The sequence below is a fragment of the Natrix helvetica genome (assembly GCF_964273705.1).
Source record: "Natrix helvetica genome assembly, chromosome: 2".
Classification (NCBI taxonomy): Eukaryota; Metazoa; Chordata; class Lepidosauria; order Squamata; family Natricidae; genus Natrix; species Natrix helvetica.
The window spans coordinates 161,466,832-161,494,414 of record NC_138552.1 but is presented as its reverse complement, the minus strand read 5'-3'; the positions used below and the strand labels follow the sequence as shown (position 1 = coordinate 161,494,414).

Below are 27,583 nucleotides of genomic sequence, written 5' to 3'. Positions count from 1 at the left end.
CTCTTTAACTGAAAATATGGTGAATTTTCAAAGCAGGAACATTCTTTCCCTATGTGTATTTAAATTTATTTTAGGCTCATTCTACACTTCATTTCAGATGTTAGCTTGGTTTATACATTATGCTAAATTGTTTTCTTAACCATTGGACTCCCATTATCGAGCTACATATGTTACAATTTATAAACCATAAAGCCTGGCTCACACAACAAGCTAAGCCAAAGTTTTGGCTTGGGTTTAGACCCAAGAATATCTTACGTCTGTATGCCAAAGAAACTCTTCTATCACCCAGTTACAATTTGGAAGCATGATTGGTTACTGCTTGACATTTGAGCTTCCTTCAGAACAACTCTGAATGTGAGTGTGCATTGTATGTGTTTCAACTGAGGTCTCATAAGAACAGTGACAGATGTTCCCGCAACACTCGCCTTCATTTGAACAGGATACCAAATTCTTCCTGGTAGATCAAAGGTTCCAGGCATCAGGGCAAATTGTTATGAAATGAAGGAGGGACAATGGAAGGGACAGCAGAGAGGTGGATGGAATGGTGGTGGTGATGGTAGCCAATAGACCACTGGAAATCTCCCAGAGGTCATTGCCTAAAACACAAAACTTTGCACCTTTCATAAGAATTCTCACCTCTCTTTTCGCTTTAGGAAAAATCAGGTCCACCTCTTCATCAAAGAAGCAAAAAGAAGAGAAAACTAGCACAAAGTCATGTGTTTAAGATTGGGATCACAAATTGTATGTCATGCAGTCTACTGCTGCTGTGAACATTATTCCAAGACTATTATCAGCCTACTATTCCAGCATCCATAATTTTGCATCTGCTTCCTGAGAAAACTCACCTCATTGTCTTCTTCATCTTTTTCATCATCTAAAAAGCGAATTGCACTGACTCTGTTTACTGCCCGTTCATTCCACGTTTCATCTGACATTTCATTTACCAAGTTCTCCAATGCGCCACACCGGGGAAGGTTATCTGTTATGACAAGTAGAGACAGTAGATGTGTATGTCACAGATGTTAATGTCACTGTGTATTCAAGCTTGGATGCTATGATTTTATTGAAAGCTATCTGAAAATAACATTCAACATTCACTTGAGATGCCAAGTCTATTAGATTATTTTTCATTGCCTAAACTCTCCATGTTTAGTAACCTTTTGTTTTGTGAAACTTATTTTTAGTGAAATAAAAAACATGCCTTTGCATGTTAATAAGCTCCATTTTCTTTTGTTCCAATTATGCATATGTTCAGTGTAGGAAATGGTTAAAATTCATTAACCATCCAAATTCATAGGGAGTTAATAGCATATATATTTTAAATACTGAAACATTAAAAGATGGAGGCTAAACCATATGATGAACAATTGAGGGAACTAAGTATGTCTAACAAAGAAAGGACTAGGTGTGACATGTTAGCTGTACCAATACTTGAGGGACAGTCACAGAGAACATATTCTCCAAAGGACCTGGCGGTAGGACAAGAAGCAATGGGTGGATGCTCATTAAAGAGAAATCCCAACTAGAACTCAGCAGAAATTTCCTGGCACTGAGAACAATTAATCAGTGGAATAACTGGACAGCCATTTGTCCAGAATGGTATAGGTCAGTGATGACTAACTTTTTTTGGCTCGCATGCCAAAGAAGGGAACGTAAGATGGGAGTGCAGGGGGGTTGTCCATGGGCACTTTTTTTCATCCTCCCCAGGCCCCAGAGGCTTTCTAGGAGCCTGGGGAGAGCGAAAACAGCCTCCCCACCCCCCTGGAGGCCCTCCAGAGGCTTCAGGAGCTTCCCTGAAGCCTCCAAAGGGCGAAAAACCGGCCCTACGGGCAAACTGGAACTCCAGGAACAGACTTCCAGTTTGACCATAGGGCCGGTTTTCGCCTCCCGGAGCCATTCCTGAACTTTCGGTTTGCCCATAGGGCTGGTTTTTCATGCTCAAGCAAGCCTCCGGAGGGTGAAAAACCAGCCCTACGGGCAAACCAGAAATTTGGGAACGGACTTTCGGTTTGACCGTAGGCCGTTTTTCACCCTCTGGAGCCATTCCTGAACTTCTGGTTTGCCCATAGGGGTGGTTTTTCACGCTCAAGGAAGCCTCCGGAGGGCAAAAAACGGCCTGAAAAGAAGGCCGAAATCAGCTGTAGCTGACAGGGCACCGCCTCGCGTGCCCTAACAAATGGCTCTGAGTGCCACCTGTGGCACGCATGCCATGGGTTTGCCATCACTGGTATAGGTTCTCCTACTTAAGCAGAGGTTGGACTAGAAGTCCTACAAGGTCCCTTACAATCCTATATTCTGTATTCTATTATTATTATTATTATTATTATTATTATTATTATTATTATTATTATTATTATTATTATTATTAGTAGTAGTAGTAGTAGTAGTAGTAGTAGTAAAATGTCACCTGTATGTGGAATGTAGGACAATGGAAAGGGGTTTAGGGGTGTTTGATAGATATACATCTCATTTCTTCAAAACCAAGTGATTTACCAGTTTGATGTTAACAAACAAAGAACAAAGAATATAATGAAGAAAATATATTCTTACTCTTGCTTAAGGGAAGTAGGAGAGATCTGAGGCCTTTGTTCCTTTAATAAAAGAACCTCCTCTTTACTTGTTGGCCTCTTCAATACTATGTAATTATACCTAATATTTTCCACAACATTAGCACCTTTCATAATTGGTACATTTAAAAAGTTTTACATATGTCCACACTACTTGTTATCAAAGGGGCTACTTGTTATCAAAGGGGCTGATTTCCCCCCCCCCCCCACCCTTAAGCAGCCGAAACCCATCTTTGTTTCCCATGATCTCAAAAAAATGCTTACCTTGGCAACTAGGCTCAGAAGGCATTTGAGGAAGCAAAACACATGTTAAGATTTTTTCTCCCATTTCAGGGTCTGTATCTGTCTGGAAGGTAAGCAAAGGCTGTGACTGGTTATCAGACAACCACAAAGCTTTCAGTTTCAAGCTAGTCAGCGACATGGGAAGATGTATCAACCTAGCAGAGAAAACAAGGGATTGGTTTAAGTTTTCTTATCCAACTACACATAACAAAGCAAAGCATTAAAGACGTTTGCAGAGTATTTTTTGTTTGTGCTACAAAGAAAATAGCCCACTATCCCCCTTTGAAAAGAAAAGAGGACATATTTCAAGGTCCAGGTTATAATATACACAATAGATATCCCCCTTGCAGTGCCATAGAAATTTAGCTACATAATGATGCTAAAGTCTGTAAGGTATCAGGTGTTCCAAGTTAAATACAGTTGTACCACATTGTTCAGAATAAATAAAAAACATACTGTGTGCCCAGGAAAGAACTTGGCATTTACATATCACATTGTTTAGCACCAAACATTGTATTTCTTTAAATGCAGGATTATTTTCTACCCCTTAATTGTCCCCCAATTCATATTTCATGCATTTTGTACATTGTTATTCCAAGAATTTGAATTAGTGGAGGATAGAAAATAGTAAAATTATGTATTAAGTGCTGTTTGGTTAGACCCAAACAGTGCAGATGCAAAGAACTGAACTGCTTCAAGCCCAATGACTAACGCTTATCCTATCCTTATAACAGCAGAAAATTTCACTATCTATCACAATCAAAAGGCAAAGACTCCCTCTAGTCAAGCTCAATTCCTGGCCACTATATGGTCATATCAGTGAAGTTCTCTTGGCAGAAGAGAAGAGCTTTGCCTTTGTTTTCTCCTGGGATTTCTTCCTCCCCAACTTTCTAATCTCATCTAGGGCCATGGCATTTGTAAAAAAATGCCCCTCTAAGTACTAAGCAAATTCAACCATTCTTAAGTTTTCCAAACTCCATCCAGATCATCTGGATACTGCTATGTTTTATCTATTTCAATGTAGAGACCTCCAAGTAGTTGTTGTCACAACACCTAGACCCACTTAGCTGATGTCAAAAGCTAAACCCAGGTGGTGCAGTGGTTAAAGTACAGTATTGCAGGCAAACTCGGCCTACAGCCTAGAGTTTGATCCTGATGGGACTCAAGATTGACCTTGAGCCTTCCATCATTCTGAAGTTGGTAAAATGAGGACCCAGTTTGTTGGGGCAATATGCATTGTAAACCACCCAAAGTGTGTTATAAAGCACTATGGGGCGATATATAAGTCTAAATGCTATTGCTAATGCTAAATATTAAATTGGTTAATACTTGGAGGCTAGAATACCACAAAATGCTAGAGCTGTAGACTAGACAAGGTTTTGTGTTGTTGTTTTTAAATTGAAGCATTTTGTCACATTAGGTCCCTGATATTACTGAAATAGTTATGGTGAAGGGTTTTTAAAACTTGGAATACTTATTTTTCTTCTCCATAGGAACATTGTGCATCTGTTTTTAAAAACATAATTAGAACAGAATCCTTGGAAGGTACAGAAGGGAGCCTCAGAGGGAATTTATCTGAAGAGGAAAGGTGATGGACTGCGCAGCTAAGGACCATAAATTCTTTTCCATTGGCAGTGAATAAGAGAGAGACTCACTGCATTCCTAGTCTAAAACATTTCCCCCAGGGACAAGAGCATAAAACCTCTGTCAGTTCTTGAGAATACAATTTTTATTACCATTCAGTGTGGCTATCAATAATCCAGTGAATGTGATTCACCAGTCAACATTGCTTTGACTTAACTGGGACCAGCCTTTAACACCAGATTACAATGTATTTGACCCCTAACCAATGGTGAAATCTAACTTTTTTTGCCCCCATTTCTGTGGGAGTGGCTTAGTGGTGGTGGTCATGTGATTGGGTGGGCATGGCCAACTTTTCCCCACTCTTTAAAGCATTTTTTTCCTGCCAGTTAGGGTGAATAGGTAGGAAAAAAATGCTTTAAAAAGTGAAAATGGTTCCCACGATCGCGTGGCTCACAGCTTATCTGCGCGATTGTCGGAACCATTTTTGTTCACTTTTTAAAACATTTTTTACTACCAGTTCTGACAAATAGATAGTAAAAAAAAATGCTTTAAAAATTGGGGGGGGAGGTTCCGACGATCGCGTGGCACATCTGAATGTCACGGAACCTCTTTTTCCCCCCACTTTTTAAAGCTTCTTTTTTACTACCAGTTCAGGTGAACCTTAGCATTTTTTGCTACCGGTTCTAGTGAACCGGTCAGAACCAGTATCATTTCACCCCTGACCCCCAACCCACCATTTCCCATAGTAAGAACATTAAGAAATCTGTCCGTTCAAATCAATTGCAAAATGAATTTAGAGCTAATATGAACACTTGCCTGTTTCCAGCTACATCAAGAACATGAAGCTCTGTGGCATGCGATATCTCCGGTGGAATCCTAGATAATTGATTGTCCCGTAGTGAAAATACATTTAAGCTGCAACACCCACCAATCTGTTTTATAGGAAGAAAAGTAGACTGAATTACTGCTGCAGTGTGAAGTATCAGGTAAATCATGTAAACTGAGTACATGCTGCAGTAAATTACTACAAATGAAGGCAATACTTGGTAACTAGGATAATCATGTTTGTGCAGCATTTCACTTAAACAGCAATCTTAGGAGACCTTAAAACAAGAATCTCAAGATCTAATTGCAGATATGGAGAAGAATGGACCACATTATAATAAGCAACAAAAAGGATTTAAAAGCACGAATTAGGCAGTGTGGTATAGCAATTAAAGGGGCTAGGACTGGAAAGATTCTTAGTCAGGATGGCCCAAAGGGGAAAATGGGCTAATCATCCTCTCTCAATCCAGTTTATTAAATAGATATTCTTATAAGGATAAAATTAAGGGAGACCTTTTTGTACATTGATCTGAGCTCAAAGAGAGGTAGGTTATAAATGTAGCAAATAAGTAAATACATATTATGGGTTCCACTGCTTACATTCAAGTAAGAACAAATGCTATGTATTAGTATCATTAAGTTTGGTCTGATATGATTGTAAAATAATTACAATGAGGCAATAACCCTATACATTTAGTCAGAAAAAAGCTATTGCACTCAAAATACTTCTAACATACTGTTGTGGCCCAACAGCGGCCGGCTGAGCTGTTGGTGGAATCTGACAGTGATGAACACTATGGGACTGCCCTGGAGGCTGGGGAAGACTCTGGGGGGTGCTCAGAGTCAGAGCAGGGACTAGAGAGGCCTGTTGGCCACCAGATGGCGTCTGAGTCAGGAAGCAGTGAGGAAGAACAGGGGGAGGCTGTCCCTGAGGTAGGTATGCGTAGGGCTGAGAGGAGGAGGGAGCAGCTTTGGAAAAAGGGACACAGAAGGAAATAGGAACAGGTGGCTACTGATTGGCCCCACTCAGACAGCTTATAGGTAGGGCGATGGGAGGGGAATTTTGCAGGTTTACTAATCCAGGCGTAGTGAAAGATTGGGAGAATTTTGTGAGTTCAAGCCTTGTTTTCAGAGAGATAGTTTTCTGGGCTCCTAGTCAAGGGGTTGCTTATCTCCCTCCTTAGTTGTGGCAGACAGCCAAGTCTGCATCAGTATAGATTAGAGGCTTGGGACAGAACACATACTGTACATAAGATTATACTCTAAATGTATTATTTATTAGAGCTATGAGGCAATCTGGACTTAAATGGGGAAAGGTGCCTTAGGAGGTGGTGATGATGGTGGGGAGAATATACCAGTTAGGAATTTAAAAAATAAAAACAAAACACCCCTGCTTATTCTTGTGGAAGAACTATGATGGCACTTAGATAAGGTTCCCCTCTCAGTGGTTTTCAGGTTAATATTACACTTTCTGAGTTGCTGCTGAGGGGTGAGATTAGGAGAAACCATATTGGGATCATTCTACCATTTCCTACCTGGGCAATTCCAGTTAGTTATTACGAAGAGGTGTGTGTGTGTGTGTGTGTGTGTGTGTGTGTGTGTGTGTGTGTGTGAACTTTGCTTCTCAAGTTGGCAAAAGGGCTGAAAGTTATTAAAACAGGGCAGAGATGCAGAGAGTCCCACCTTCACAAAGGAACCAAGCATTCCTCCCTACTTAGCTTAACATGTACATGAAGCCACTAGGAGAGGTAATCTACTAGCATACTATAAAGTGGGGAGGGTGGAACAGGCTTACATTGAATGCAAGTAAGATGGACTGCCTGTTAATTCAGAAGTGAGCTCCTTCAGGGTTGATAACGAGCTTGCATTTGGATGGGGGTGGGGTGCTCCCCCTGAGAGAGCAGCTCTACAGTCTAGTCATGTCCCTAGAGTCACACCTGAAGAACAGGTGGGACCTGTTGCCAGATAGGATTTCATCTATTTATTATAATTGGTGCGCCAGGTATAACCTTCTCTAGAACTTGAGGTATTACTTTGTCCCTGTATTCTCTTCGCCGGAGTACTATAATTCACTACAGATGAATTTAATAACTGGTCAGACCCATGATTTTCCTAATATACTTTTGTTGTGGAGGTTGCACCAGCTACTGGTCTGTTTCCAATTCAAGGTGCTAATTATTTATAAAATGCTTTATTGGTTTAGATCTAATTGTCTTCAAGACCACTCAAGACCCCATAAGAATAAACAGAGGGTGACTGATGGAAGCCTCTGCCTATCCTGAAATTTAAGAGGAGGTTGCTTGGAGGTTACTACATATAGATTGAAAAACATTTTTAATTTATTGTGATAAATCAATGTCTTCAGCTTGAAATTTAATGTACCTAACACTATGTTGAACTCATAACAACATAAATTCCTAATTCCACAGCTGAAAATTTACAAAAAGGCTCATCCCTGGTGGTGAGATTGTCATCCCCACCCTTTTTTTTTAGAATTTTAGAATTTTGCTTTTTTTTTTTTTAAGTGGATTTCAGAACAGAATAAATTTGTCCCTGACAACAAGAGGGTGTCCTAGAAATAGTGACACAATTCATTTTGTTTGTTTCATTTGTAAGTCGATTAGAGTCAATTAGACTAAAGCAATGTGGAAATCAGTGATAAATGTCTTGGTGTAAGCTCAGAAAAAAAAATGCTTGCTTCTTTAAGGCAATGTGAGTACCTCTGCACACTCCAAATCCTCTTTTCCCTTTTCAATCCAGATCACTGCACTGCTCTAATAATTGTAGATTTTGTAATAATTGTTCTGCCACTGTTTAATATTCAGCTCCCAAATCCCATTTTTCTTTCTATGTGTAAATGTAGGTCAAATGCTAAGAGGTGCCACTTCAGTATTAAAATACAATACACGGACCCATTCACCCAAGGCAAAGTCTTTGCCTCTTCAGTTTACACTGTTCACAGTGTAAGTATTTAAAATACAAAGACATACATTTCCTGCATGTTTGCCATCTGCATCATGCATTAATTGAAGACACTTCAATTAATGGTTTAAGGCAAACGGAGTTCTTAGACATTTATATAATACTTAATACCCCAAATCTTCAACCTAACTGTAAACCACAGTCTTTCTTTTTTAAAAGAGAAAGAAAAACAATACCTTGCTTACTAGGTGTGGTCTAACTTGTACTAAATCAAATTGATCTATTACCGTAATAAGTTAGCAATTCTAAAGTTTTATTTTAACAAGTAATTCTTTTAGAAAATCACTACCAAAATACAAAAAAATGTGTTTATTTTGGTTACTATGCATAGATCGAAGAATATTTTTAATTTATTGTGATGCCTTCTGTCTGAAATTTAAGATAGCTAACACTATGCATGTTGAATGGAGAACCACAAAATTTTCTAAATCCACAGCTGAAAATCTAATTTAAGACGGCTAGCATGCTATGACAAATGCAATCACATTTCCCCTTATAAGATGCCCAACATGGATGACATTTCTATCAAATGCCCATTTTAATGGATAAAGAAATTCTAACATTATTTGCCACAAATGGTAAACATCGATTTAAAAAGGAACTGAACTCCTTAAAATTTGGCACAATTTTTTTATCAGCAAGCCATTTTAAAGTCACCTTTAAGTCATGAGGATCAAAGTAAAAATACATTGATGTAGTTAAATCCAATTAAATACAATTCTAAATTCCTGAATAAATTATACCTAGCTATTGAGGTCAATTCAACTAAACCTATTTTGAGCTATTACCTTTATAAATGAAATTCTTTTCAATAGCCACTCCAAGCACTATACTTTTCATCACAGTTTAATATTATGTAAAATGTTACCAACAAATATTTTCATGTTTCCTTCCATTGTGAACACATACACTTTCCTATTTCCATGCAAGGAGTCAAAAATGGGAGCAACAACAAGTTCATTGTATATTTTTAAATCATAGACTACTATTAAAAGTGAGAAACCATGCACTAAATTTCTGGAAGTGCTCTGTCCGTTTGCAGGAGGTAAAGTGCTGCAACAAAACTATTGTACTAGTCTAACTAAAATACATCTAAAATTAAAATAAAAACTTCACACAATTATTGTGGTTAGTGAATGTTAGATGATTCCCTGTTGTGCACAAGGAGTGGTTTGCTTTGAACAGCTGTGCCTCAGGGACATAGCAGAATGAACTTGGCCATGCAGCCTCTTTGAAAGCATCCTCTCTCTTAAGCTGGGAAATTCAAGATTTGGGGGCAATGAAAGTGCATTGGTGGAGCCAGCCAGTTTGAATCATCATGCATTGAAAGCAGTCAGATGAAGGGCGCTGGTAAAACTGTGGGCTGAACGGTACTTACAGTGACAAGAATTACCTGACTCAAATTTCCAAGCAGCTAACAATTAAGAAAAACACAAAATACAATTGTTTGATTTAATACAGAGCACTGTACTGTAAACACAGGCTGCACAATGCCATTCACACACACACACACACACACACACACACACACAAACACAAACACAATGACAAGAGAACACAGCATTTTCATTAATTTAAGTTTTACAAAATGAAGTAAAGGTGTACCTCCCCTAATGCTACAAAGATGCCAGCCACGTATAATTCAGTAATTCCCAATATATTAAAAGTTAGTCTTGCCACAATTATATACCAATCCAAAATGCTATACTGTTACCTAACTTTGGGTCAGACTCAGCCAGTTCCCCAAATTATTTCTGCATGCATTCTGCAGAGTTTCTAAGTACCGTACTTACCATTTGCTTATGGTAAGTAGCTGTTTGCCACCCTTTCTTTACAAATGAATATAATAAAATGACATACAGACATGGCTTAAGGATTTTTAAAAATATTACATGAAACTTAGTTAAATAGAGCAGAACAATCACCAGATATTTAGTACCTGTATACACCTGGTGCATTCTGAACATCAGCAAATTGACATACTAAAACCCTAACTGTTAAGTATGAGTACAAACTAAATGATACATTATTATGCAGTTCTGCCTAGTTGTTACTAAAGTCCCAAAAGTAAAGCTTCAACGTTGAACTGTAAGCCATTGTTACATATTTCACTCTCTTTTTACAATTTTTTAAATTTTTTTTAATATATTTGCAGAACATGTGGCAGGACAAATAAAGCCCAAGTGCAACAAAATCCTGATATGCAAGAAACCTAATTGGCACTATGAGGTGAAGAGTTAGGATTTTGAAGATGGGTGGAACAATTCTTTTAAATTCATTTTGTAACTTTGAATTCAAAATGGTTCTGAGAATAATTTATCTAATTACAAGAGTAGTTTCAGCTCTGTGACAATCACAAATAGGGCAAAGAGAATTGTTTTGTGTTTGAATTTTTAGGGGAACCTAACTGAGGGAAATATAATTAGGGAGTTCTCTAAACCCAGAAAACAAGAATTCTTCAGTATTTGCATTTTTAAGTAGGACAATTTACTAGAATTCAGAACTGAGCATATAGACCACAGGGTTGTCAAACTAGCAGCCTGCAGGTCAGATATATCATGTGAAGGCCACGCCCCCCTCCCCGCTCCACAAAGGCAAAACACATCGTGATATGTCACATAACGTCACGTGATGCGATCAAGTTTGACACCTGTGATATAGTGGTTGGACAAAGGAAATTTTAAGTATGTCATAACAAGAATACGGGTTTATTAGCAGAGTTATACTCTTTATAAAAGAACTAGTTTGCTCTAGTGGTAAAGACGCCAGACTAGGAACCAGGAGACTGAGTTCTAATCCCACCTTAGCCATGAAAGCCAGCTGGGACAGTCACTCTCTGTTAGCTCAGCTCACGCAACAGGGTTGTGGTTGTAGGGAAAGTAGGGTATTAGATATGTTTACTGCCTTCAGTTATTTATAAAAATAATAAAGGTAGGATTTAAAAAATCTAATACATCAGGAGAGGGAGCAAGAATATATCTATAGATAGAGCCATTAAGGGAAACAGAAAACAAACTTGTAGACATAAAGCAGGAATCAAAGACCAAGCATTATGACTTCCATTATCACTGTACAGCACATCGGAAAGTATCTTATGAAAAGCAATTCCCACTCTTATCAACTGCTCAGCAGAGTGATAAAATAAGGAACTGCACATTTGTATGAAATGAAATGAAAACACTTTCTACTGAGATTTCAAGCAGGCAGAAATAAAATAAATTGATATTCCTTTATGGAATGTAATTGCCTGCCTGAATTCTACCCCAAAGTCAGTGCTTATCATTTCTAGTTAGAGCAGAGATGGGGAACTATGGCCCATTTATGACTTGTGGACTTCAACTCCCAGAATTCCATAGTTGGCCCAGGAATTCTGGGAGTTGAAGTTCACAAGTCGTAAAAGGGCCATAGTTCCCCACCCCTGAGTAAGAGCAACCTAAAGATACCATTTATTGGATCTCTTTGGTCTGGAGTCTTACCAGATTTCTATCTCAATACATTTACAGTTGCAAAAATGTACCTTTGTTATATTGCCTTATTTTTGAAAATAGTACTGATGACTATGATTAACAATAAAACACCAGACATATAAATGGGATTTCAAACTCTGAGACAGCCAGTTATGACATAAAATTATATTTAGAACAGCATTTTAAAAGGGATCTTTCTGGTGTATAAATGTTACTTTTAACACAATTAGTGAAGCATTTGCAGTGACCAAATTAATAACATAATGGCACATAGGGTGTGTGTTTGTGACATCGCATGACAAAGCCAAAAGGCTCAGAAATTGAATCAGGCTTATATTATTACCAGCTGCTGCAATGTATCCTTGGTGCCTGTTCTGGAGCCCAGCAGATTGGGTAAAAGAAAAATCACCTGGGGGACATGTATTCAGGTAGTCCTCGACTTACGATGACAAATTTGTCAATCGACAAATTTCGATGACAAGCCCGAAATTTCTGTTGCTAAGCGAGACAGTTAAGCGAACTTTCCCTCATCTTACAACCTTCCTTGCAACAGCTGTCAAGTCAGAAGATCACAAAAGATGATCACATGACCCCCGGGTGATAGCTGCAACTATCATAAACACATGCCAGTTGCCAAGCATCTGGATTTTGATCATGTGACCATGGGGATGCTGCACTAGGGGATGCTTTTTTTGTAAGTGTGAAAGATGGACATAGGTCACTTTTTTCAGTGCCATTTGAACAGTCACTAAATGAATGGTTGTAAGTCAAGGACTACCTGTAAATAAAAACTACCCATCAGTTACAAAGTGGTGTATAACATATATACCTAAGATTGGCATTACTCATTATTTTCTCCTCCTTTTCCAACAAAACAATTATCTTCCATTCTAAAAATCCATTCAGTCTGGCTTGCCCATCTACATGGTGCTTATTTTTTATGTCAAAGATTATTCATTCGCACAACTCTAGTTTTGTTATATTCTAACACTTTTGATACAACTGATCTTGTAAGAACAGGAAATATCACTTCCATCTTCCCAAACACTTTTTACCCATGATGTATTGTGGAATAAGGCACATCTCATCAAATCAGGCCATATGCTTTATTGATGAGTGGATCTTCTACCATTTCAGCATATGTAAATGCTTACCAATTTTGTATTCTTCTTTTTGTCACTGCGTTTTTTTTTTGTTTGCCAGCTGTGCTCAAACTGTAAGACATACGGTAGACTGATCTGACTCTTATCACTAAGCTCACTACGCATGTCCACATTCTTTTCTACTTTATTGCTTCTTTGTTCGCCTGCCAAGAAGGTAGGCAGGAACTCTGCCAAAATGGAATCATTAGCTAGTAAGTTTTTGTTTTCCTTTTCTTTACAATAAAATGTGTTTCTTAGAATATATCTCGGGTTTATTTTTCTTAATTATAAAGTATGCTTCAAGGAAAAACCACGGTTCATCCCTCATTAAATACAATTACCCCAGGAGGGGAACAGGGCTGAATTTCCACCCTGACACTCTTTCTGTCACTAAAGTATGAACCAGCAATGTGCTGCAGCTGCCAAAAAGACCAATGTAGTCCTGGACTTCATCATCAGAGGGATAGTATCAAGATCATGTGAGGTTTTAGTGCCGCTTCATAAATCCTTGGTAAGATCTCACTTGGAATACTGCGTCCAGTTCTAGTTACTATGATACAAAAAATGTTGAGACTCTGAAAAGAGTGCAGAGAAGAACAAAGATTTTTAGGGGATTGGAGGCTAAACTGTACAGTTGTGGGGAACTGGATAGGTCTAGTCTAACGAAGAGAAGAACTAAAGGTGACATGATAGCAGTCTCCTAATATCTGAGAGGCTGTCACAGGAGGAAGGGTCAACCTATTCTCCAAATCACCTGAGGGCAAGACAAGAAATAACAGATGAAAGCTTGTCAAAGAGAGATCCAACCTAGAACTAAACAGAACAATTAACCAGTGGAACAGCTTGCCTCCAGAAGTTGTGGGTGCTCCATCACTGGAGATTTTTAAGAAGACATTTGTCTGAAATGGTATAGCTTCCTGCTTGAGCTATACCATTTCTTGGAGCTAGAAGACCTCCAAGTTGGCTTCCAACTCTGTTATTCTGTTACTTCTCCCTCCATGATGTTTCTCAGTTAACAACTAAAGGCATTCATTGTGTCAACAAAAGACTAAAATTAGTTAAACTAGACAGACTTCTATAATCATGTCTCCTCTGTGTTCAGCTAAGAGGACAATTTGTTTTGCTCTATCTAGTTAAGAGAAAATATTGTTCTGCTTTCAGTAAATTATTCTCTTGTAACAGAATCATTGCTGGTGTAATTATAGGATTGTATCTTCCTGGTCTCAGGTTCTCAGATTTATTCCACATTATTAACACTTCATTTTGCCAGAATAAATTATCCAGGCAGATCAGAGATAGATTACTGTCTAAATTATGAGAGAAATGCAATTACTACATTATATAGAGTAAATATTTATTTATAAAAGCCGAGATAAAAGCATGGGTCCTTAATATATAAAGCTGTTTAATATTTTTACCAATTCAGAAGTTTCCCTGATCAATATATGTTCATTGCCTCATACCTATGCTGGATCTTAGACAGTTAAGAGATGGAAGGCCATACAAAACCCTTACACAAGAGTAATGCATAGCAAATCTTACAATGTCTCCAGCTTCCAACCCTTCAGATGGCAGAACCTCTGACTAAGCATTTCCTTTCACCTTGAAAGGCAGGCATAGACTATAAAAGAGTTTTAGGGAATATATACAGCAATATCACATCCACCCAGATAATAATTATATACTGCTTTAAGCCTTTTAAATAGGACAAAACTGATTTCCAAGACCAACATCCTTGCTGCCATTAGTCTACAGAGTTTATATCCCTGCCTGTTGTCAATTACCCACCAGCCCTTCTCTTTTCCCTGAATAAGTCTTTCTTCCCTGAAAGCAGTACATTACATCTTTTTCGATCGTTTGACTTTCACACCATGTGCTGCTTTTCTTATTTATAGCACATGTTCATATTTTGCTTCAAGCAAGTGACAGAAATCAAACAACCACATTAGAAACAACATTCACCACCAGAAGTATTTCTATTTGATGTTTTTATCCCTCCGTTGCTTGATGCTGTAACCAAGAGAACCAAGCTGGCTAAATGCATGTGGGGGGAAATCTTCTTGGACTGAAGAATGGCAACTATTTTAGGAGACCAACTGGATTCATTTGAGAAGTACTGTAGTTTTTGCGATTTCATCCTTGGTCCTGAAGTCCTCAGCTCTCCTCTAAGGATGGACTGAAGACTTCAAGCTTGAATACTTCTTTGAGTGATTCATTGTCAAAATAAAAATGCATATTTAGTGAGGTTTGGTCCGATTACGGAACAAGCTAAGCTGGTTTGGTCTGAGTATGAAAGAACACCCTGAGTGGAATTGTTTTTAAGTGTTCTATGCTACTTTAGATGATTTGATTGGAAGGTTCCTTGTTTCTTGCAACTGAGTGTTCCTTTTTAACACCCCCCCACCCCCAGGCTACTACAGTAAGGACAGGACACATCTTTGTTGTTTCTGGCTTAGGCTGGAGAGAGCAGGGGAAATGTTCTGGAGTTAAGTAGAAGGCATTTAAGGAATGCCTGGTATAATGAAGGAGACTTTTTAGATCTGATTTTTCCCCTCCACCCATCATGGCATTGTTTGACTACCTAGCTAAGTCTCTGTTCCTCTGCTGAAGCTGGACTTCACAATGTATCCACACAGCTGCTTTGCCATATTTTCCATTCTGCTCAAAGCCAGGAGGAAATCATATCAACATAAATTATGCTACCCCCAAAGTGGTACTCAACACACTTTGCTATGCTGTGCTGCTTCTGCCCCAGGGAGTTCCATCACACAACCCTTTAAAAACAGTGATTGGTAGGTTTTTAAGGGAAAATGTGAACATTACCAACTGGGGAAAAGTCACCATTAACAGTCATACAGAATATGTGCTAGGATAGTCTTGTTATATCCAGGTGCTCCATCTAATCAATTTTTATTTCTATTGTTTTGTTCCTCAAAGACTGTTGACCTCTCAACCTAATGCCTGTAGAGACCAGCAGAGTGTTTGTCTCTCCTAAAAGCCATGTATGTTTTGCCTAGATTTGCATAAATGATTTTGGAAGTGGGAGTTCAAGAAACAAGACTGCCAAGATATATACAGTGTATAAAAAATGGTAAATTTGCAATGAGCCTGTAAAAACAAAGGCAGAAGGAGACAGTCTATGTTCCCGATTGCCCTCAGGGTTAGGATTAGGCTGACATAATTCTAAGAGGAGGTTTACTTTAAAAACATTTCTGAAAGAAGCCTCAATTGTGTGAATAAGCCGACTTCAATTCATTTTATTTACCAGGATGCATCTTGTCCTGTAGATAATTAACTTGAAAGAGATGTGTGAGAAAGTGAGGTCTCTGTGTTCTTTCTTTCAAGCCAGATTAGTAACTTTTCCTCATGTTCCATTCAATTAGCAAACTTCTCAGGCAAAGCAGAAGGCTACACTTTTGAGTTTTTTAATTGGGGGGGGGGGGGTGGCAGTATAGGTGGAGAATGAGCCTAATCATTCCATAATTGGAATCTTCAAAAAAGTTATTTTTTTCTCTCTTTTTCCACAAGCACTACACTGGTAGTCGCACTTTTCATCAGCTACTATGCTTTCTATTATTCTGATCATAGGGTGATACGTAAGAAGCAAGATATTTTGAGGGGGTGATCCCACTGTTTTTTATGGCCAAAACACTGAAACATTTCAAGTTGTCTTTCCATAAAAAAGAAACTGGATCAGGTTGTATTCTGGAAAAATACAGACAACTCAATGTGTTTAAACCATTAGTAGATATATTCCTGTGTAATGTTCAGTTAATCTTAGCACTGGTTATTATGCTTGATAAGTTCGACTTACTACATAGATATCATGGAACCTACTTCCAAGGTATCAACTTAAAACTTAAAAAAAAACCTTGTGCTGACTCATTTTCAGCAGTGTATCCTTACTGGATTAAAAATCAAGCAGTTTTAGACATCTGATATTATTAACACGATTTGCTATAATTATCTAAGAACCTGCACAGTCTTGAGATATACTTCTACATAGTAATTTTAGTTTTAATAAGCTAAATACTCCTAATAGCTAGAGACATTCAACAGTAGTTTGACAGAGAATCCCAAATTTAACTGCAGATAATGTTCCAGAACATTGCTGTGGGAAAATGACCTGGCCTTCAATTATTCTTAAAACATGAGATAATATTTCAGATTTCCACCTACAGGGAGAAAAGACGTTGACACAAATAACAGCTGTCCTCCTCCTTTTTCTGAGAAGCCCAAGGCTAGGAGGTAAAATCTTAATTATTTTGCTTAATCTCCAAACAAATATCAGTCACATTACAATCACCAACAAATGGAAAGGTCTAGTTTCAGTGCAATGTAGTCACTATTCCACATGCAAATTTTATTACATCTATATTCTTCAATTATTCGTAATTCCCATTCTATTCTTTCTAAATAAAAACTACATACTTCATTTCTCCCAGTGTAAATAAAGTAATAAACATTAATTACCTCTTTAGGTAAAGATGCAAGTTTGTTTCTGTCAGCATTCAATATATTCAGCTTCTTTAGTTTTCCAATGCTCTTTGGCAAGGTCTGAAACAAAACAATGTCACCAATTAATATTATTGACATTTCAAAGTACATTGTGGAAAGCAAGCAGTGAGCTAATTCATATGCTAATTTTTTTTAAGAATTCATCTTTAAACAGAATGATGAACAGATAAGTCTTGAATTCTAAGATGGCCAAAAACTTTACTAAGAGGAGTTCTAACAAAGTAACAATGAATTTCAGATGTCTGAGATTTTAAAAGTTCAAAGGACTCAGATTTTTGGTACAATTGAAAAACCAGAGTGAGTAACCGAGATAAGAAATACCGTATTTATTCGAGTATAACACACAAAATTTTGTACCAAAAAAAGGAATCAAAGTGTGGGTGCGCGTTATAAACGAGGGCTGGGCTGGGGTGGTGGAAAAAAAAATGTCCCCTCGTTGCCGCTTCATTTCTTCGCCTCGCTCGCAGCCGCAGCGAAGGGCAAAGAAAAAAAAACGTCCCCTCTTCATTTCTTCACCTCGCTCGCAGCCGCAGCGAAGGGCAAAGAAAAAAAAAGTCCCCTCTTCATTTCTTCGCCTCGCTTGCAGCCGCAGCGTGTTCAACAATTTTTTGTATAAAACAAAATTTTATACCGATTTTTCATCGAAAATTAGGGTGTGCGCGTTATACACGTGTGCGCGTTATACTCGAATAAATACGGTACTTATTTTAAAAGAGGATCACATCTAGTTTGTTTCAGAAGCCTCTTATTCTACATGGTGATGATCCTCATTTTCCAATTAATATTTTTGATGTTTCAGAGATCGATGGTGAAGGCCACCTATGTTTTTTCTCCACTCACAGGAGAACAAGAAAAATGAAGGCAATTCACATAGTAAGAAAGAGATTCATGGTTATTGTACTCATAAAAACACATTATGGCAGATTACATAGGATTACTACTGTGGTTCTTTCCCTCTCTCAAGTATTTTCTTATTCTTGAACAGTGGCTAGCAAATTAGTCTCAAGCTAGAGCAATAATAGAGAGAGAACTAATTGCAGCCTTTATTTTACTGTAACATCTTGTTCTAGCTCACTGCAAAGCAAACATCTGGTGTTCCATTCTTACTCCTCCCATTCCTCACCTTTGTAGGTTTTTATTCCTTCTTCCCCATTTATTAGACAAATTATTCCGTAACCCTATCCTACAAAGGGGATAAAACTACTTCTTAACTCTGTCACTGACCTGCAACCAGCAAAATCTGCTGCAGCAAATGAACAGCCAATTTGCTGATATGGTCAGGAAAGATCCACCAATATTAAACAAAACAATTAGGGAAAATACAAAGGTGCAAATGACAATCTGATGAACTGTCTGATGAAAGACTTCTGATGAATAAGAATAATTGAAAGCCATTCAAACAAACTCAGACCCCAACATTGAAACTCAATCTCTGCATCTCCCACTATTACTTCAAATCAACTATTATAGTTCCTATTAGAACTGAATTATGCTTAGTTGAAATACTTTTAAAATATATAAAAAAATATTTTGGAGAAGACAGATGAGTTTATGATACACACACAGATACACACACACACACACACACACACATACACACACACCTGTTCCTTAAACCTCTATAATTGGAGAAGCCTACAAAATCCTTCAGGTTGACTAAATTTCAGTGATGGCAGAGTGCCTGTAAGAAACCAGGAATGTGAAATTCACAGAGTTTGGAATGTTTGATTCCCATTCATTTGACCACAGCCAACAAATTACTTTTATCAAGGATTTTTTTTTACATTTTAGGTTAATTTTTCTTCAATCCCAATGCTTTTGAAACCAGTCTGTTTTTTAAAGACATATTATCAATTTTAATTGAAGTCTTTTTCATTTTCCTCCAAAATCAGCTGGCACAGATTTTTCCTCTCTGCAGTTATTTTTTTCCTATCCGCTTAATGGGATTTCCTCCTGGGAAAGCTGTTGCAAAACTATCGGCCGATCTTTATTATTTAAATTACTAAATATTTATTAAATTTCATAAATTACATTAAGAAGCACTAGAATATTTAAGTTTGAGAGAGGTGATTGCAGAAAGGCAAAACATAATTTAGCATGCCAGCATTCAACTACTTTATGTAAAAGATCACCCTTTATTAGGTCTTATACTTAGTTATCATGTTTTTCATAAATTTGGTTTCTCCTCTACAACCCTAATCTTTGATGGATAATTTGTTATTACAACCAAATTCAAGGGAAGTCTGCTTTAAAATGGATTTCATGCTTGTCTCTGTCTCATTCACTGTTCAGTTTTGGTTCACTATAACTTCATGGTATTCAATACTGTGCTTAAAATGCATCCTGATGAATAGCAATTCAGTTATTTTGTACTTTACTGTAATTGTCATAAGGTCTTAAAATAAAGATTCTGCAGTCAAAATAAATCAAGCATGCCATCCTCATTTAATGCCAACATTTGTACAGCATACTTACCAACAGCTGATTTTCTGTAAGAACTAATTCTGTAAGACATTCACAGTTTCCTACAGCTTCTGTTAATTGAGTAAGCCTGTTCTGGTCAACCTTCAAGATGGATAGCTTTTTTAACTTTCCTGTGGACACAAAAAGCCTTTTAAAAAGCTGTGTAGACAAAACAAAGCTATAGGTCCTAATTACAGCAATTATCAATTATTTAAGGAGAAAACAATCTTAACTAATTCTCCAGAATATTCAGATATCCTTGAAAAACCGAGTTTTTAAAACCTTTTTAGTGAGTAAAGTCTGAATATCTTTCAAAAGATAACCTTTCCAATAGATTTTTTACAATTAAAAAACTATTAAAGTTTCTAATAATTATTATTATTTATTTCTCAGTGCACAACATATGTACAATGAGGTTGGTTGAGCTTCCTCAGTGCACCCTCCCCCAATACAATACAATTCACAGTGAAGACAAAAAAACACCCCTAACCCTAATCATATTAACAAACACCCAATCCTATTGCACCAGTGTGAACATGTTACATGTTGTGCCGGCCCTGCGAGTCTACATAGTTATGATGTTATTTCGCATTCAGGAGTCTGACAGCCCACGGATAAAAACTGTTCTTCAGCCTGTTTGTGCAGCTGGCTACGCTTCTATATCTCTTCCCAATGGTAGGAGGGTAAAGAAGTGCTGTCCAGGGTATGAGTCATCCCTGAGGACTTTCCTCACTCTTCTAAAGCAGTGAGCCCTAGCAATCTCATCTAGTTTTTCTAAAGTTTTTTTAGGCCACTGGTCATCCTGATTGGAAATTGTAGAAACTGTAACCAAATATTGTCTAAAAGTCATAAGCTTATGAAAAGCCTGCCCAACTAGTATTTTAGCTGAAAGATTAAAGATGAGAGTAATTATTTGAGACATTATACCCAAAGCCTTTGGGTTCATCTTGGTAAAAGTCTTCTAATAAAGCTATGAGATAGATGCAGTAAGACAACTATAGCCCTTCAAGGCAGATCTGGCTAAGAAACCATTGCCATATAGGTCAGTATTACTTTTACTGAAAAGCTATATAGTCTGAATATACTTCCCTCTTCTCTCCCTTTTATTTTCATGAGAACTAGAAAAGGTTAAGTCTGAGATGTTTACTCAAGTTACATTCCTGCCCTGGACTCAGTCCTTTTTTATCTGATCATTGTCTTCCTCCTGTCCCTCCAGGCTAGTCCCTTTACCCTCTACAGACAATAACTACTTTCCTCAACAAGCCTCACCCAGTGTTCTCCTTGTGTTCTTTTAGGCACCAGTCAAAAATAAGGTTATTCAACATTTAAAGTTGAAATATGCCTTCTCTTCTGGTTGACCAAAGGGCAACGCATGGACATCCAGATGCTGTTAGAGTGGAATTCCTACCATCTTTCAACATTGATTCTGCTGGCCAGATTGATGGGAGGGTTCAACAATATTTCGGAAGAACCTCTGGGAAGGTAGTACCTGACTACCATAAAAAGAAATCTATGTTCTAACACCGTGATGGAGAACCTATGGCATTTGTTAGGGAATGTGAGGCATTGCCCTGTCAGCTCCAGCATGCACCAGCTGAATTTGGTCTTCATTTTCAGCTGGTTTTCGCCCTCCGGAGGCTTCCCTAAGGGTGAAAAACAACCCAACACGCAAACCAGAAGTTCAGGAACAGACTTCCAGGTTGCCCATAGGGCCATTTTCCGTGCTTTGGAGGTTTCAGGAGGCTTCCTTGAAGCCTCTAGAGAGCAAAAAATGGCCCTACGGACAAACTGGAAGTCTGTCCCAGAGGACTTCCACGGGGGCAGAGGAGGCCGTTTTCACCTTCCCCAGGCTCCTAGAAAGCTTCTGGAGCCTGGGGAGGGCGAAAAATGGGTCCATCACATGCTAAAAGTGGATGGTCACGCGTGCATGTGTGCGGGTGGTCATGCACATATAGAATTATGGGTGTGGGCATGCCCGTGCATGAACCCCTTGCGCTCCCCCCACTTTTGGCACGTGATGGGAAAAAGGTTAGCCATCACTGCTCTAACAAGTGAAGAACAGAAGTACATTTCTGACAGAAAAGCAAGGAAGACATCCTTAAGCAAGTAATCTATGGCTACTTAAGAGGAGAAATTTCAGGGGCACACTGCAAAAGATGTCAAAAATGATCATAAATACCAAAAGATTGCTCAACTTTGGCTACCAATAAGTATTCAACAATTCAATATTTAAAAGCAATATTCACAAAATATTATTTGTTGCACATTTTATCATTGATCCAGGTAGTACAGTAGAATGTATTTTCAGGAACAACAGTGATAGCATTAAGTGAGCACTCCACATAAAACCTCTTTGTCTCTCTTGGGGTTTGCAAAACAGTATGAAGCCTAGATAATTGTATGGGCCACATTGCCTTCTTGAGAGGAAGGGTGGGATCAAAACACTAAATCCAAAAGGGATTAGGATCTGAGTTCTTATGGGCAGTGACCCCCAAGTAGTTGCAAGCAGAGTGGGAGACAGTGGAAATAATTAGAGGCTTGCTCATATGAAACGGGAGCTGTGAGAACTTAAGCTAAGCCTGAATTCTTTTTATCATCTTCCTCTTATTCTAGAATCTGCTGCTGGATTCTGTGGGCAAGTTTGGATACGGATGATGCCAACAAATCAGGGCAAGGAAACTCCATAGAACTAAGCCACCAGGAATCGTCCTTCTTGACCCTGTGCCCACAAGCAGAAGCTTCTTAAAGCCAAGGGGAGTTTCAGCTGGCAGGGACAGCTGTTCTTCCCTCCTATTTAGCCCGACTCACTGCCTGGAGACACACCTGTTGCAAAGACCGTCCTAGGGTTTTTCAGTTATTGTTTCCCAGGGCACAGGCTTAACTGGAGCAGGAACCCAGAAGAAAAACAGTGCACAAAAAGCTACATTGCACAGTTCAGAAGAGTGATCTTCATCCTCATAAGGTTGGATCCATGACTGAGTTGTCCACAAGTTGCTCCATCCAGCAGGCTCCTGCTGGGCCAGCAGCCCCGAAAATCAGGGGTCAGAACATAGTACTTGGGCAAAAGGATGTCTCCCAGGTTTTCTTCCCCACTCAGCAAAATAGGGGTGTGTTCACATAGGCACACCATCATGAGTGGATGTTGGGCCAATAGGTGACAGCCATACTTAACTATGAGCAGCAGCAGATGGGGACTGATCATTCATCTTCCCCCATTCCAATTGTGCAGAGAGTAGTTACAAGCCAAATACTCCTGACTCTAATTTCATATCCTGAGGTCAAGTACGGCTCTTTTGGAGTCCACATACTGTACAACATAAACAAGTCTTTCAGGTTGCCCATCAACAGTAGAGGTAGTTCTCGACTTACAACCACAATTGGGACTGGAATCCCATCAATCCCATGTTGTGGTCACAAGTTGAGTCAGACCCATTTTTTAGAAACATTTTTACCGCTAAACAAATCACCATACTTGTAAAGTGAATCCAGTTTCCCAATAGGCACTTTTGCTGGAAATCAGCACAAAAAGTTGCAAATCATGATTACACGACTCAGGACGCTGAACCTGTCACAAATGCAAACTGGTTACCAAGCTCCTGAACTGCGATCATGTGACTGTGTGTGTGCGTGCGTTTGTGTGTGATGGCCATCAGTGCGAGGATGGATCGTAAGTTGTTTTTTCTGAGGCTGTTTTAACTTTGAATTATTAAAAGAACAGCTGTAAGTCCAGAACTGGCTGTCTGGAGGAAATCCATCTGCTGAGATGTCTGGAAATATAAATAATGACTCGGCATGCAAAAGAGGTGAACCACCAGGGTTTCGCCACAAGGAAAGCCATGATAACCTTAAGAATGGAGGGAGTCTCGCATTCATCTCTCTGCTTTGCACTTCCCTGCAATAAGCTAGTTCTCAGACCTTTTCCTCAGACCTTTTCCTCAGACTTCCAACTGCAGGCGACACCAGATCACACTGGGAAATCTCCTCATCCCATCACAGGACTGGCTTGTTTTTACTCCCAGATCAAGTATTGGTTAATCTGATTCTGATCTTTCCTTGATGAAACGAACAGGTGTGAAAATTTGTGGTGTTTTTCAGGGAGAACTGGTCAGAAGACTGGTTTCAGAGTGCCTCATCAGAGCTGAATGGGAGCTTGTAATCATGTTCCCTTCCCTGAGGTCAAGGGTAATGTAAGAGTTTTGATGGTGGAATACGCAAGGTATACTTTTAGACAGACACTAACAATCACAGGTTTGAAAATAGGGGCAGACTGACCTTGAAGATAAGGAGCTGGTTAGCAAGGCATGACAGATGCAGGATGGAGGCTACAGTCCAGGCAGCCCTATTTATACACGGTGTGCTTTTTAAACACACAGTAAAAGCTCTATTGTGTCTCCTGCCTTCCAAAGGTTGAGGGAGGAGGCATACCAATGGCTACAAAGACATTCACTTAAGAACAGAGATGACTCATCGCCAGGGTAAGGGTAAGAGGGAGAGGTACAGGGTAAGGTACAGAGTGCTAAGTCAATAATGGCCATCTCACTACTATCAAAAAGAAGCCCATTCATTGTTTTTTTTTAGGTGAAGGAATAATCACAAAAATTCATTTAGCATTTTAGGACATCCACAAAATTTGACAACTCCCAGGTAAGTATAATGATAGCTAAAGGGCAACCTCCAAGGATATGAATCTAGTAAGGCAATTGGACCAGAGTCACTAAGCCCCTTTTAGTTCTCTATTAAAACAATCTTATGCTGGGTATGGGTATGGATAAAAGGGAAGATTTTATGTCCCACCAAAATACAAGCTTCCTGCTGAAAACAAATCACGTGTCTTCTCTTTGCAAGTGATCCAATTCAATGCTAAAAATTGGGGGAAGTTTGCATGCAGATATTTAATTTACCTGTGCTCTGTTGTGTAATTTATTTACACAAGCCTTGATGGCTTTGTTATTGTCTTTATTCCTGTTTTACTAACTTCCTGTAGGAAAGCACTTTATATTTCTCATGTGTTGCTGTGTCAGACCTGCTTCGAATGCACTGGCTGCTTGAAATGCATGTATTAATAAATGTAATACAGTATTTCCATGTGTATAGCATAGCCAAATTGTATATACATTTATGCAAAGTTGTAGTTGTATAACTGTAGTAGGCAGAAATTGAAGTACCATGTATATTTAATAATTTGCATTTACAGCATAAGTGGATGTTGCAAGCCATAGTACAGTGCTGTAATCTGGAGATAAGTGGGAAATTGCACTATTTCAAATTGTCTGTAGTTTCTTTTTTAAAAAATTATAGTAATGTACATGCATTTGCACAGCTGTGCAGGAATATAGTATATAAATAGTGTGGTGGTTCACAACTGCTCAGCTATTAAAAAATAGCCTTAAAATAAAATATTTTTAAAAAGACACTTCTCTGTCTGCAAACATCAATAAGCCATCTGGAATCAAAGGAGTGAAATAGGAAAAATTTGCAAAACTGGTTTTAGGCTTTTAAAATGATTCACCTGGGTGAAAGTTATACTGTCATTTGGCTGGAACATATATAACAGGCAATCCATGGAAACCACAAAGAGTGGTGGGTGAATGCATATTTAAAGTATTCTGCAGAAAAATACCTATCAAGGGAACAATAGCATCAGGAGAATGTGTTTGGAAGTACCATTGGAGAGAATCAACCCCACAGTTCCAGGATAAAATATTTGTGTCAATTACTTCATTATTTATTTTTGCTTTTAGCTGTAAGACACTTTACAGAGTTCCACTGTGGAAATAAAAAACATAATGCACAAAAGGCCATAAATGCCAAATCTAAGCCCAAACAGAAAATCAAAACTTTCTCTGCAAGATTTCTAAAGAAATAAATAGGGAATGTAAAAAACCAACCAGCAAAAAAGTAAACCTGCAATTGAACTGGCACGCATTAATATAAGCTCATTGAAGATTATACAATACATCTAAGATCCTGAAGTTGCCCAGATACAGTTAAGACTGCAACTCTTAGAACAGTGATGGAGAATCTTTTAGGCACCGAGTGCCCAAACTGGAACATGCATGCATGTGTGTGCGCCGCAGCGCCGGAAACCCAAAGACCAGCTGGCTGGTGCGGGTTTATGGCATGCACATGTGCACTGGCCAGCTGGTCTTCACACGCACCAGAGCACCGACCCAAAGACCAGTTGGCTGTGCATGCCTGTTTTCAGGCAGTTTTTGGTTCATTTTCAGGCTAGTTTTGGCCCGGAAAACAGTCTGAAAACAAAATGAAAATGGCCTGGAAAACAGCCTGTTTTTTGTTGTTTTGGGGGCTGTTTTCAGGCCATTTTCCAGTGCTCTGGTGCCCGCGAAAACCAGCTGTGCATGTGCATGCCAGAAACCAGAAGGGCAGCCGCTGACGGTCCGCGTGCCCTCAAAAGAGGGCTCTGTGTGCCACCTCTGGCACGTGTGCCCTAGGTTCACCATCACGGTCTTAGAATGTCTGTGACATTTTTATGGACAGGTTTGTGGAGAGTCCAATGGAAATTTCTGTTCCTATATGTACATTTCCATTTGTTTGGAAATCTCTATAGAATGCTGCAATCAGTGGCTTCATCACAAAAATATCTCCAAGCAAACATAATAACATTTATTAAATGTTGCAGTGCAGGTAAAACATTGATCTTCTGCACCGAAGGACATTATCTATTATTTCTGACAGATAATCATATCTGTCATCTCTGATTCTTGCATTCACAGAATCATCTGATTTTTACGGTCACCAATCACTGAGAGGTATGCTAATAAAAATGCAGGTGTCCCCATTACCTTCATAATAAACATTTGAAGATCAAATCTAAGTATATTGATGCCATCCATCAATATATCATACTCATGGGTACTACACTCAGAAGGAAAGGACAAATTAAGGTGGCAAGGTTTGGGTTTTTTTTTTTCAATGCCATGAATAACTCAAAGAGCCAGGTGAAGCTTAATTAATGGAACCTAACTTATTCATGCATCTTAAGTTGTCCCCTCAGGAATGGGTAATGTATTTCAGCTAATTGCAACATGTAACCAGTTGCAGTAAAACTGCTGATTAGCTGCTTGTAAGTCATATAATCAGGAGTAGGAAAACAAGCAACCAGGATGTTTAGCAAGTGGGAGGGAAAATAAGGATAAAGAGGAAGAGATTTGAGCAGTATAGACAGGATAAAACAATCAAAATAATGCGTGCAGTATGTAAATAGAAATGTTTCTGTTGGGAAAATCACGTCAGCAATCTCTTTAATTATTATTATTAATATACATATACACTACACTGCTGCTCCATGAAGCTTAGATTCAACATGTTAGGTAAAGGTTCCCCTCGCACATATGTGCTAGTCGCTCCCAACTCTAGGACAAGTAACGGGAGCTCACTCCGTTTTTACGGCACTAGGGATTTGAACCGCCAACCTTTCTGATTGACAAGCTCAGCGTCTTAGGCATTGAGCCATTGTGTCCCTAATACATTAAGAGTGGGCAATTAAGTATCTTTAATCCTAGTTGACATTTTGCAAATAACGTCAATATTTTTTTGTACAAATAATGCCATCTATAAATATCAATTTGGGGAAAATGCTGAAAATGTGCTTGATTAGTCTGTGCTAAAGTCTTGGATTCAATAATAGTGGAGTGTGTGTGAGAGAGAGGGGGGGGGGGGGTAAGGCCTGCATAAAACACTTAAAAAGACACTTTGCAGTGAGTGCTAAGGTGAATAAAGAACCTCACATAAA

At 38.7% G+C, this 27,583-nt stretch overlaps 1 protein-coding gene across 2 annotated transcripts in view; it reads right to left on the bottom strand.

The window, feature by feature from the left end:
* The window catches only part of LRRC1 (leucine rich repeat containing 1), a 116,908-nt gene that overhangs the window by 34,609 nt on the left and 54,716 nt on the right, over window positions 1–27,583 (bottom strand). For both annotated transcript variants that reach the window (XM_081944029.1, XM_081944030.1), the window contains exons 9-13: window positions 19,843–19,961; window positions 17,323–17,406; window positions 5,250–5,365; window positions 2,832–3,004; window positions 846–979 (exon numbers count right to left, since the gene is read on the bottom strand). In XM_081944029.1, the coding sequence (XP_081800155.1) occupies window positions 846–979; window positions 2,832–3,004; window positions 5,250–5,365; window positions 17,323–17,406; window positions 19,843–19,961 (626 nt within the window). The remainder of the gene's footprint in view (window positions 1–845; window positions 980–2,831; window positions 3,005–5,249; window positions 5,366–17,322; window positions 17,407–19,842; window positions 19,962–27,583) is intronic.